A 13,016-nucleotide genomic window follows, 5' to 3' on the forward strand; every position below is an offset into this window, starting at 1 on the left:
GATTCTCCGGACTCGGGCTCACTTTCGACTTCTGGTTCTCTGTAGTCTGGACAGCTTGATTGGAGATTGATTGATTTATCTCCAGAGGTTTTTATACATGGAAATTTTTCCGTGACGTGGTGGTATCCGTAGGTGCAGGTGGAAAGTTACAGTGGATCTGCACTCACCGCTGGCGAGGGCTGTTGCCTTGCTGACTGTGCAGAGCTGAGTGGAAAATTCTTGTTGCTCTGCTCTGCATCCGGTGGAATTTGGGATGAATACACATATATAATGTGTGTGTGTAATTCGTGATCTCATGATGTTGACAAAATCGCATAAAGGGTGTCTCAAAAATACGGGCTTTTTTGAAATGGTAAATAAAAGAAGATGAACTTCGAACTAAGTGTATTCATGGTTATGAATAGTATAGGGTATGCCATTACTAAATTAATTCACACACAATCACAAGGTGGCCTCATGTCTTGAAGATGACGTCAGTAAGAAGGCTACCGTTTTTTCGTAAACATTCCTGAAGCCGTCTAGGAACATCCTGCATGGCTCGACGTAACATGCCCCCAGGAATCTTGTTGATTCGTGTCTTCAGTTCCTCAACTGATGCAGGTCAATCGAACACTTTGTCTTATGGTAACCCCATAAAAAAAATCGCAGACCGAGAGATCTGGGGTGCCATGGGATGTCACCAAATCGAGAAATCAGTCTATTGCCAAACAACTGTCTCAATGTTGCAAATTACTCCCGAGTTGTGTGTGATGTTGCCCCATCCTGTTGAAACCTGGGGTTGGCACGAATGTGTGGAAAGCGATTTAGTTCTTGAGCAAGGAAGTTGTTCGGAATTGACGGTTACTGGGTTACCTTCACCATCTTCAAAAAAATAAGGGCTTATGATGCCAGATGATGACACTGCACACCATACAGTCACTTTCTGGCTGTGAAACGGCACTTCATGCACTAACTGCAGGTTTTGAGGGGCCCAATACCTGAAATTTCGCTTATGGACAAAGCTGCTGAGGTGAAAATGGGCCTTGTCTGACATCCATACCTTGTCAATGAACTGTTCATCAATGTCCAATTTTGCCAGCACTGCTGCTGAGAATTGCGTTGCTTGTGGTCGTTTGGTTTCAATTGTCAAACTTCATTATGCAGTGCACACTGGACCTATACAGCTGCAGAGATGACGCTTGGCATCGAACAGAGCATCTTGGATTTCTCTAGACGGTAACCTGGACAGCCTGTAAGTTACCCTGTGTTCGAACACTGCAAGATCGACCTGTTTGTTTCAGCTTCAAGGTCGAACCTGTTTCTTCGAATTTTTTAACCCACGTTCATACTGCATGTGCAGATCGAACTTATGCATGTCGCAGAAGTTGATAATGTCGCCGAAAATCGCAACGTGCAGCCTCCACACTGTCGTTATTCTTTTAATGTGCTTTCACAGCGTATGCACGCTGCACATTGTCTCACTTCTCGATGATAACTTAATGGCATGGTACCTACTTCACGTTGTGTGCGTTACGCGGCGCCACATGTATTGCAGTGTTGCAAACTAACCATTTAAAAGAGCCTGTATTTTTGAGACGCCCTTTATAAGGGCCGAGAGGGTGATTCAAAAGTCCCTTAACACCCCCTATAAATAGTAAAGGAAGTAGGCTGGGTACAATTGGTCACGATAGAAACAGGTTAGGCTTAGGGGGAACCACATTGGTGTGTTCCAAGCGGACATCCGCTTTATTGAATTCAGCACAATTTTTTGAAATGGGAAGGGGGTGATGTGATATACTATGTGACACTGTTTTCTCACACCTGGAAAAAGATACATTTGTTACAATTATGCAGTCTTAATTGTGGTGCTCATCACATCACCTCAAAGATGGCCAACATTGAAAATATGTGCGGTCCACATACCCTAAATGTGCCTTCATGGCACGGTGATATATATGCACAGGGAACTATAAGTGTACTTTTTCGTTTCTGTACCCCTGAGTAACTAAATTTATATTTTACATACGCATATACGAATCCTCGACTCTGTCAATGGCTGAAGATCCCCTAAAGACTTACTTGTCGCCAGGGCTCCCTGCACTGCGGGGTTTTGCGGCTTGTAGATCCGGCACTAGTTACAATTGTGAATTGTTAGTGCCTTGGAAATCGTAGATGACGACATCCAGTCTTGGGTATGACAAGAGCTTGATTATCATTTGGACGTTTGCCGTGGTTCTCATATTGAATTTTTATAATGTGAGTCTTGTGAATATAACTTCCAGGGTTTTCTTTTATATTGATGTCTTGTTTAATTTTATAAAAATTATAAATAGTTACGTCGTAATAACTGTGTAAAGTTTTCATTCTTCTTGACTTATCCTGTTTTACCAACACCATGAAAAAGTTACACATGTTCTCTTGACCTTGCACACAAAAAGTGTTCATGTTTATAGGATGCAAGGGTGACATATCAGTTGTAGATGAAAGAGTAGCTAGACCATTCATAGTGTGACTTAATCCCCGCAGGAAGAACAGAAGCAAACAGTTGTGTATAGATAATAATGAGAGAAAACCAGTTTCTGAAATCTAGCGGGCAGCATGATGTAGAGGATAACAGTGGTCAGATTCGTGTAAGTAGAAAACTAAATAGGGCACAGCACACCTAACCATGGGAATAGTATTACACTTGTAAATAATCACTAATACTTCAAGCAATCCTCACATAAGTACTGCAAAGATAGTCTTATTATTCGTTGATACTTCACATTATTGGCATGGTACTGATGTATTATTACCCTAATGTCAGCAGTATCCGTAGAAAAGTATTGGCTTGGTTTAATCCCAACTGTAGGTACATTGTAATATACGCTTAATAGTGAAACTTTTATTTCACCTTCACCCTGTAGCAAAACTGTGTTTCATAGTCTGTATGGTACTGACATTGGTTCTTTATTTAGCATACAATTATACAAATTATTACCTCCAGCAAAATATGGAGGTACCTCAATTTTAGATTTTCCTCCCTAATACACTTATTCCTTCTAACATTAAATATATTTCTTACTTGTTTCACTTTAGTCTAAAGAACACTTGTATCTAATTCAGATTTCACCGTAATTAAAACTATGCACCTGTTGTAATTATCAATACTAGAGACAAAGAAGTAATGCAGAGGTGAACTTATCTAGTGTCCGCTATGAGCAAACATATAATTCGAATAATGGACATCTAGATTATTGTGACGGTGGATATTAAAATAATTTGGATGATTAATATCCATTATATAATAGGATGACTATTCTGATAATTTGAATAATCAAAAATCCTGGATTGAGAGATGTCCAATAATTGCATATTGATTAGTAAATATTGCATATGCAGATTTACAAATTTCAGATAAAAATTATCCAGATGTGAAGTTATCCAAGGTCCATTTTGAAAGAACAGATTTCAGAAAACAGATATACACTGGTGAAAATGTCCAGATAATGGATGTCCAAGTATCTGGGTGACATACTCTGAAGATCTGTATAATCCAGAACAACCAGCAATTGGATGAGGAATAAGTCAATTTCTCATATCTGGATTTCAGATAAGCGGAACCCCCCACCACCACCACCACCATCACAAACACCTATGGCGTAAAGCTCCATGGAATGTCATCCAGCATGCGCTCGATGCCTACCCTTGGTTCTTGTTGATGGAAGAGGAAGTGAACAAAGCCATTGAGAACTTTGTCGAAATACTGCATGCCACGATAAAAGACTTCGTACCCACTGTGAGACCAAGATCTACCAAATACCGCATCTGGTTTGATAGAGAAGTTCTCTTAGTGTTAAAAAATAAAAAAAAACAGGCTTGGTACCTATGGAAGCAGCACCCTAATGTTCACACTCACGGTACCTATTGTGACATCAGACGTCATTCAAAATACCTACTAAAAAATATATATAGTGAACATATAAATAACATAACAACCAAATGTACTACAAACCCAAAGAGATTCTTCACATTACTAAATTCAAGAAAACAAAGCCCACGTATACCTAAAGAAATTGTTCATAATACTGATATTGCTAGTGGAGAAGATTGAGCTGAACTTTTCAGGGTTTTTTTCATGAGAACTTCTCCCCTCCCTCAGTTTCCGACCCTCTCCCCCACTTAAATTCTGCCTGCCCTCACTTACTACCTTCAATCAAAACATCCCCCGAGGAAGTAAAATACCTTCTCGCTTCATTGCCCCTACACCAGTCCCTAGGTCCAGATGAAATCCCCACAATATTCCTACGTAAAACTGCCGACTCTTTGGCTCTTCCCCTGTCTGCCTTACTCAACAAATGTTTCTCTGAGGGTATGTTTCCGAAAAACTTCAAACGGGCCAACATTGTGCCCATTCACAAAACTGGAGATAAAAATGTGTTAAATCCTATAGACCAATCTCACTTCTATCGCCACTATCAATTATTTGTGAAAAACTCATCAAAAACAGGTTACTTCAGTTTACGTCACCGTATATCAATACAGCACAACATGATTTTCTTCCAGGCAGCTCTTGCCTAACCAATCTTTCCATATTACTTTCGCATGCTGCCAGAGCTATTGATAATAACTCCCAACTTGACACTATATATTTGGATATTTCGAAAGCCTTTGACAAAATTAATCATAAATTTCTTCCACATAAATTATCATCCAGATTTAACATCCATGGAAAATTTACCTCTTTACTGCAGGACTACCTCCATGAGCGTGAACAACATGTTGTTCTTTCAGGTACCTCTTCTAACTTTCTTCCCATTTTGTCTGGAGTTCCTCAGGGGAGTGTCTTAGGCCCACTCCTATTCCTTCTGTACATGGATGACCTCCCTGAAAAACTGTCCTCTCTCCCTATCAATATACTTTTGTTTGCGGATGATTGTAAACTCTTCAAGATCTCATTGCATCATGACGTGACGATTCTTCAAAATGCTCTCACAGAACTTGCAGTTTGTCAGTGGAATCTAGAATGAAACCCTCAGAAATGCTCTTTCCTGACCTTTTCCCTAAAAAAGAACAAAGTGGTGTCTGCTTACGCTATTGAAAACAATTCAGTCCAAAAAGTTTCCACTCAAAAGGACCTAGGTATTATCATGGATGAAAAACTCACTTTTAATTATCATATTATAGCTTCCACTAAAAAAGTCATGCGCCTTCTTGGTCTTCTACACAGATTTAGTGAAGTTCAAAACCCATCATCTCTTGCCTTAGTCTTTAAAACTTTCATCTCACCCATCCTTGAATACTGCTCCCTAATTTGGGCAATGGCCTTAAAAACCAATCTTAGCAGAATAGATTCTGTTCTCAGTTTCTTTCTTGCCATTGTTCGCCATAGAATACCTTCTTTCCGACATGTATCCAAATCAGACACCATGGCTGCTCTGAATATTCACTCTTCATCCTTTCGTCATGATCTAGCTGACATGAAATTTTTATACAAGATAATAAATGGCAAAAAGGAACAGATCTCCTAATCAGTGAATTCACACTTAGGGTACCCCAAAAGCAAACATGCAACCTGCAACTCTTCCACAACCCGACCACTAGGCTATCTCTTCTACAACGCTCCTTGTTTTACAGGCTACCAGAAACCTACAACAAACTTCTCCTGGATGTAGATATTTTCCTTCCAGAACGTCAATTGTTATGTATTACTGACAAAGAACATGTAAATCTATCCCATCTTGTTATTCTTTTTATCTTTTGTTATTTTTTGTTCCTACTTTATGTTGTTTCAGTGTAAAATGGCCAAATAATACTGTATCTGAAACACTTTAGTAAATAAATAAATAAATATTATCCAGTATCTGGATTTGCCCATCCCTACTCAACACTAGGACTGAACCAATAAAAATACTCTAACGATTCCCACCGATACCGATGCTTGAAAATTGTAACAATTAAAAGTAGTTCAAAATGTTAATTAATATTAGTGGGTGAGTATTCCATTCATTAATGAACATCAATTTTGCAGAGTTTGATTTAATATATTCAAGTATTACATCAGAATATAAAATGCCTGTTTTGGATTCACAAAATATTTTGCAGACCCTTTGAACTATCAAAATGCCATAAAAGTATCGGCCGGTATCGGTAAATAAAATCCAACCAATTCTTTCTCATACCGATACATTGGTTTTGGCTCAGTCCTTTTCACAACCCAATGCACTAACAAGTAATAATTTGCATTTCACCTTTTGCAGGCTATAGTCGCAGCATCCGCCCTCCCCATATCCATCATAATAGTTGGTATTGGAAATGCAGATTTCGGAGCAATGGAGAAGCTGGACGCCGACACTGTGGGATTGAGTTCCGGTGGGCTTTGTGCGGTGCGCGACATAGTGCAGTTTGTTCCCTTCGGGAAGTTTCAGAGTGGTGACCCGTACACTGCAGGGATGAGATTAGCCAAGGAAGTGCTGGCAGAAATTCCAACACAGTTTGTTAGTTACATGAAGTTGAACAACATTGTTCCTAAACCTAGTCGACAGGATGTTACCTTTTTGCCTCCTGATCCAGCATTACTTCAACAGTCCTAGAAACATCTGTCACAGTTGCAGCAGAATGGAGATAAAACTACACTCGAAGGTTCACGAGTGGGTATGACTAAGGAATAAAATATATTTTATTGAATTGTCGGATTCTATATTTGCTTATTTGTTCTTTTTCTTTTACAAAAAAACTATGGACTTCTTTCCTAGTCAAATGTAAATATGTAAGTGTTGACAAAATGCTTGACATTGCAAATCTGTATTATACATATATATTTCTGATTGTAAAAATCTACCTCCTCTTTGCATTGAATCTGTAATGTCATATAGTAGTGTTACGGAAACTGTGCAAAGCCTAAATACCACATAAAATTGTCTTGAAGGTTGTTGTTTTTTTGGGGGGGGGAAATTAAAAATGACATTTAAAAGCTTATTCGACATGATGTATTTCTACAAGAAAAGAAAATGGGTAAATTTCTAAGAATTATTTTGAATTTCCAAAAATCTACATGACCTAAATTTTGCACATGCTTTCCAGGCATACAGTGTAAATTTCAGTTAACTAACAGCACACCAATTGAATTGAACCTAAGTCTTGCATCACAAGTTGCAAAGAATAAATTTGGTTTGCATTTAAATGTTAAAACAGTCAGCAAATGGAAATGGATTTTTATAGATAATTAGTTTTTTTTTCCCCAAAATTGCTTCATACATATGCTTAGTCACTCTATCAGACAAAACACAATGACATAAAAGCATTTTTGTGGGATGAAACAAAAATTTGTGAAGGAACCTTTGCGTACGTCGGAGGGCCTACCGGATATGCAGCTATCTTTTAAAGTGGTTGACTACTCTTTAATTTGCGTGATGTCTATGGCATTGTCTCTGAAAGACTGCTCAATCTTCTGGATGGTTAGCACTTGGGTATCAAGCTTTTGGCAAAAAAATCTGCTGCAGTACCACTGCTCAAGTTTTCATTTGATGACAAATGAAAATCCAATAGGCATTCTCTGCACTCACAGCACTCACAGACTGACTGCCACTACTGAGACCCTCTAAGGAAGGGGGGGAATAATTCATGCCTGGGCATGAAAGGTGTCCAACACCTCCCCACCAGATGACATCTTGCATGCTTCATTTGTTTCCATTGGGGAAAAATACTCTGGTACTTTTTGAATTGTGCTCGTATGCATAGAAAGAGTGATAACATAATCCCACAAAACTGTTTTGTGCCATGTTTTGTTCGGTACAGTGGACACCAGATCTTAAATTCCAATTTGAGTTTCAAAATTTGGGCCACAATCAGTCGCAAACTTGAAACATGTCGAGACAAACTTGCAGGAACATGACTGACTATTTCAACAGGTTCCTTCCAACTTTAAACTAATGAAAATATATTATATATTACTCCAAGCTTTTTTTGTACATACATGCCTTTTTATTAGAGGGAGAGTCAACAAGCCAATACACAATTAACAAGGTCTCTTTCCCTCTTTAACTTATGCTTAAATACTTTTAACAACAATTTCCATGTTACCTGATAGGTTCTTGGGAACATCATGTGGAACTAGGCTTGTACACATATATCATCTTGAACATAAGAGTTTACTATTATGATTTTATACAAATTCACGTACAGTACAATACAGACCATTATTAGGTCTGTATTGAAGTTCAAAGTTTTCACTGAAACTGACCAAAACTTTTCCATACAGTTTGGAATTTATGGAAAATGAAGATATTTCATAATCAATCAAGAGCTATTTTAATATTTAATAATTCTTGTATGTGAAAGTATGACTGATTTAGAGTAAAACTGGTAAATTTATGCTATAATTGCAACCGATTACATATTAATATGTATAAATATTCGGAACTATTTAAATTGTTGCATTGACATGATGGAAATTGGGAAGTGTGTCGAGCTCAGCCTTAATTAATGAACAAAAGTGTATTTGTTTCAGATATATTTTCTGCACTCCGTGGGTTAAAATTAACCTGCTGACTGTTCCAACAGGGCAAAACTTCAGGAATAGGTTGCTGTGAATGTCAATTGTCTTAGCCCATTTTGTTTTTCTACAGTATATTGTGGTATGTACTACAGCAATTCAATGAGAAATGAGTAGGACCAAACCGATGCCATACTCTTTAATGAATCCCACAGATACAGATGCTCGAAAATTGTAACATTCAAATACTGGTCAAGTTATTGGTTCATATATTAGTGGGCGACTATTGCATTCCAATTCATAATCATCCTTTGCCGTTTCCTGCCTCTGCCTGGGTCGGCATAGAAGTCAAACCTCTCCATTTTTCCCTGGTCTTCCACCACTCCTCTCTTTCCATGGTATTCAAATCCTAACACTCCCCCCTATCTGTTCTTTCCACCGACATCTTGGTCTCCCCCTTGGCCTTATTCCCACTCCTTGGGCATTGTAAGCTCTTACTTAAGCTCTTACTGGTAGTCTTTCTGCATCCATCTTGATCTATCCTGTCCTGAAGCTTCGCCACCCCCACTTTTGCTGGATCTCCTTATTCCTTATTCTATCCCTTCTAGTCTTCCCCAATGTACTCCTTAAAAATTTAATCTCCACTGCCTGCATCTTTCTTTTGCCTCTCTCTGTCAGTCAGTCTCTTCCCCGTATGTAATTATTGGCACATAGCATGTGTTATATATTACCTTCTTGCATTTCATAGGTACATCCCTGTTCCATATTAATCTTCGAACACTTTAATATAGTCCACCACCCATTTGTCCTCTTCTCTTTACCTCCTCATCTATTCTTCCACTTCTCTCAATTATACTTTCTAGATATTTGAAGCTCTCCACTACCTTTAACTCTTCAGTGTCCATCTTTATTCTTGGTTCATTTCTGGCTCTGTTTCTTATTGTTATTAGCACCTCGCTCTTTTCTGCATTGAATTTCATTCCTGCTCTTCTGATTTCCTCATTCCAACTATCAAGCTGTCTCTGTACTTCTTCTTCCCTGTTTCCCCATATTACTAAGTCATCAGCGAACAAGTATATGCTTCAATTTACCAGTTTTGCATAAAAATATTAAAGAATTACATCAGAATATTAAAATACCTGTTTTGTAATCGCAAAATACAGTTTTTCACACAATCTTGGTGCAAAATAAATGAAAACTTCAAATTTTGCTTAACTTCCAGGATAATTTACACTGAAGTGGCGTGTAACATTTTTGCGGACCCAGAAAAGACCAAAATGCAGGAAAAATATCAGCCCCTATCTATAAATAAAATCTAACTGATACTTTCCGATACCAATACATTGGCATTGGTATTGACTCAGCTCTAGAAATGAATCCTTTTTCATGCAGCTTCAGGCAATGTACTCGTAAATTCAGACAAGCTTATGTGCAGCAGCCCCACAATTCTTACATTCTTCATATCCTGTATGACCATTTTGAAAAATTCTGCTGCTGACCAATGTTCGTAACTAGTGTATAGGTACAAAAGATTGATAAATGAGAAGGTATTTCATGTTAAGAGCTTGCTTGCTTGTTTTATGCAGTATTTTACTCTGCAATGTGATTTAAAGCACTGCAAAAGGATGGTCCTCAGTGTTCGTACACATACACACACGCATTTTCAAAAAGTACAAAATAGAAAAAATACAAAATGTTGCATTAGTTTAAAAGAACTAATGTTGAAGATAAGATACTTGAACTTATTTGTGGTTACTTGTAATTTTATCAAAGATCAATTGGTTTCATGATCTTTGTAGTGTCTTATTAAGGCCTGAAAGAAAGAATAGATGTGACACTAACAACCACTTTTTATGTTATTAATTATATGTCTATTACATGACAAGTTACCAAGTTATAGGATTTAAATTCATACTTTATGATATTACCTGTTTTAAGTACATAATTGTAATGAATGTATTGGACTTCTGTCTTTATGAAGGCCATGTATAGTACTTGTTTTTATTTTTTATATTGTATTGAACAGTATTGTGCCATTTGTTATTCATATGCTTGTTTTACATATGTCATGCCATTGTAGGGTTAATGTCATTCATTTAACGGATACCTTTCACGTTCCAATATCTTGTGAGGTAAATTTGTGACAAATACAAATCTATTTAAAAAAAAAAAAAACACTGTTATATAGGTTATTCTGCATGTGAAATTAAGGTATATTTTTTAGAGAAATTGATGTAATGTTTCAATGTAATACTAAATATTTTAAAATTTGTAACTATCTCAATGAATTTCAAATTCTAGTGTTGTACAGTTTGGCCCTAAAATGAAATTTGTACAAAGGTGACAATAAAAAAAAAAATGAAATTTGTACAAATGTGACAATAAAAAAGATTTTGTCTCATACATTGTTATTGTAAAGTCTAATAAGAGGGGTTTGATTTGATGAAAGAAACATAATCTATTCGAATCAACTCACTACCACTTTTTTTCTGGATATGAGGGTGAATCAAATATGAACAAGCCTTGATTGGTTAAGCGTCGGAATGGGTAGCAGGGTGTAATTGGGCACCTGCGGCTGGTAGGTGGGGCTGTCGTGAGTCAGGAACCAGAACAGCCGGCGTGTCGCATGCTTCGTTTAGTAGCTCTCACGATGAGTGAGCAGAGTGTGCCAGTGTTTGTTGCGCAACGCATGATCATCAAGTTCCTCACCCAGGAAAACGTCAAACCGGCCGAAATTTACTGGAGACTGCAGGCCCAGTTTGGGAATGGTACCCTCTCATGGGCAAGAGTGAAGGTGTGGTGTAAGGAATTCCAGCAAGGCCGTGAACGTGTTGCAAATGAAATGCACCCCTGTCGTCCTCGCACCAGTGTGACAAATGACATGGCTCGTGTTCGTGAGCTTGTCGAATAGGATCGCCGAGTCACTGTGAAGCAAATTGCGGCAGAACTTGGTGTGAGCTATGGAAGTGTCCAATCAATCATCACAAAGCACTTGGGCTTCCGCAAAATCACAGCTCGGTGGGTTCCCAAGCTGCTGAATGTTGCTAAAAAAGATGACAGAGTTCGCATTGCTCGCCAGCTTCACACTCATTTTGACGTGGAAGGGGAAGCGTTTTTGCATCACATCGTTACCTGTGACGAGACATGGGTGTATCATTACACCCCAGCATCCAAGCATGCCAGCATGGAGGAAAGGCGAAGGAAACCCCGTGAAGGCCAAAGTTCGGTTGTCTGCGGGGAAGATGTTGGCCACAGTGTTTTGGGACTGGAGGGGGATCCTACTGGTGGATTTCTTACACGAACGTCGGACCATCAACGCACCCTACTACTGCGGCCTCCTGGATCTAGTTAAGGTGCAGTATCAACGCAAACGACGAGGCTGTCCCATCCGCCAAGTCTTGTTCCTCCACGACAATGCCAGACCCCATACAGCAGGTGTTATGCGGCAGAAACTGGTGGACATGCACTGGGAACCGCTTCTGCATCCACCGTACACCCCAGACCTTTCACCATGTGATTTTCACCTGTTCGGACCCCTCCAAGAAGCACTCGGGGGCGAGCGATTTGCGACCAACGATCAGGTGGAAACCTTTGTGCGCAACTGGTTGGCTACCTGCCCAGCTTCATTCTACGAGAACGGCATCAAGAACCTACCACAACGTTGGGAAAAATGTATAACTAAGGGCAGAGACTATGTAGAAAAATAGGATGTGGCAATGTCTCTGTTTCCTTCAATAAATTTTGTTTTTCTGCACAAGGCTCTTTCATATTTGATTCACCCTCGTAGTTTTTGGACCTCAATTGATTTTGCCAATTTTTCATCAGGCACATACTGGCTTGTTGCAGTGGTTCTTTTTTTCCTCATGCCACAAGCTTGACGAAGCTGCCAGAAAGGTGGTGAAATCAATGAATAGAAATTTGATTTCAATAGATTATCTTCTTCCCTGTACCCATCAAACATCTGTATCTAGATATGGTGTGAACACACATGTTTTGGATAAGACTCTGAACTAGGGATGGGACAGATTAATCTGTACTCTATACTTATCTTCCAATATAGGCATATCGGTAAAATTACAGGTTATTTTACCGATCCAATATATCTACAAATATCTTATAATTTAGTGCAAAATTCTGCCATATATAATTTTTATGGATAATCTCCATGCTTTAAAAAAGTAAATGTCTAAACATGTCTAATGTACAAACATTTATTAAGGAGATCAATGAACTATTCAGGCTCTACAACGACCATTTGGAATTTTATATCGGATCGGTAGAATATCAGTACTTTATCATATCAGCCCATCCCTACTCTGAACATTTGTCAAAAGATGAGGATATTCTTTTTTGCTTGTGTCTTTTCACTTCTAGTGGTGTATTTACCTGAGGAAATTAATTTTAAAAGTCTCCCAAAATAAAACCCATTGCAATCATTTGGTCATGTGCCATACACAACTGAAACAGAATTGTGCATCATGAATGTTACATGCGAAAGCATATCGGACACCATGGATTATTGTAATGTGCGATACCATCAGCCACCTTGGTTATAACTTTTTTT

The 13,016-nt window shown here is 38.5% G+C and overlaps 1 protein-coding gene across 2 annotated transcripts in view; it reads left to right on the plus strand.

Annotated features, from left to right (window-relative positions):
- LOC145998434 (copine-8-like) overlaps window positions 1–10,804 on the plus strand; it is a 31,866-nt gene extending 21,062 nt beyond the window's left edge. The window contains exons 6-7 of one of the 2 annotated variants that reach the window (XR_014443316.1): window positions 2,506–2,609; window positions 6,219–6,311. Coding sequence is in view for 1 of the 2 variants with exons in the window: in XM_083134845.1 (XP_082990971.1) it covers window positions 6,219–6,551 (333 nt within the window). In the remaining variant the exon portion in view is untranslated. Of the gene's footprint in view, window positions 1–2,505; window positions 2,610–6,218 lie in introns of both variants that reach the window. The other variant, XM_083134845.1, reaches the window with a different exon arrangement.
- Window positions 10,805–13,016: the final 2,212 nt, after the last annotated feature.

The sequence above is a fragment of the Lepisma saccharinum genome, chromosome 1 (genome assembly GCF_977018435.1).
Source record: "Lepisma saccharinum chromosome 1, izLepSacc3.1, whole genome shotgun sequence".
In the NCBI taxonomy this organism is placed as follows: Eukaryota; Metazoa; Arthropoda; class Insecta; order Zygentoma; family Lepismatidae; genus Lepisma; species Lepisma saccharinum.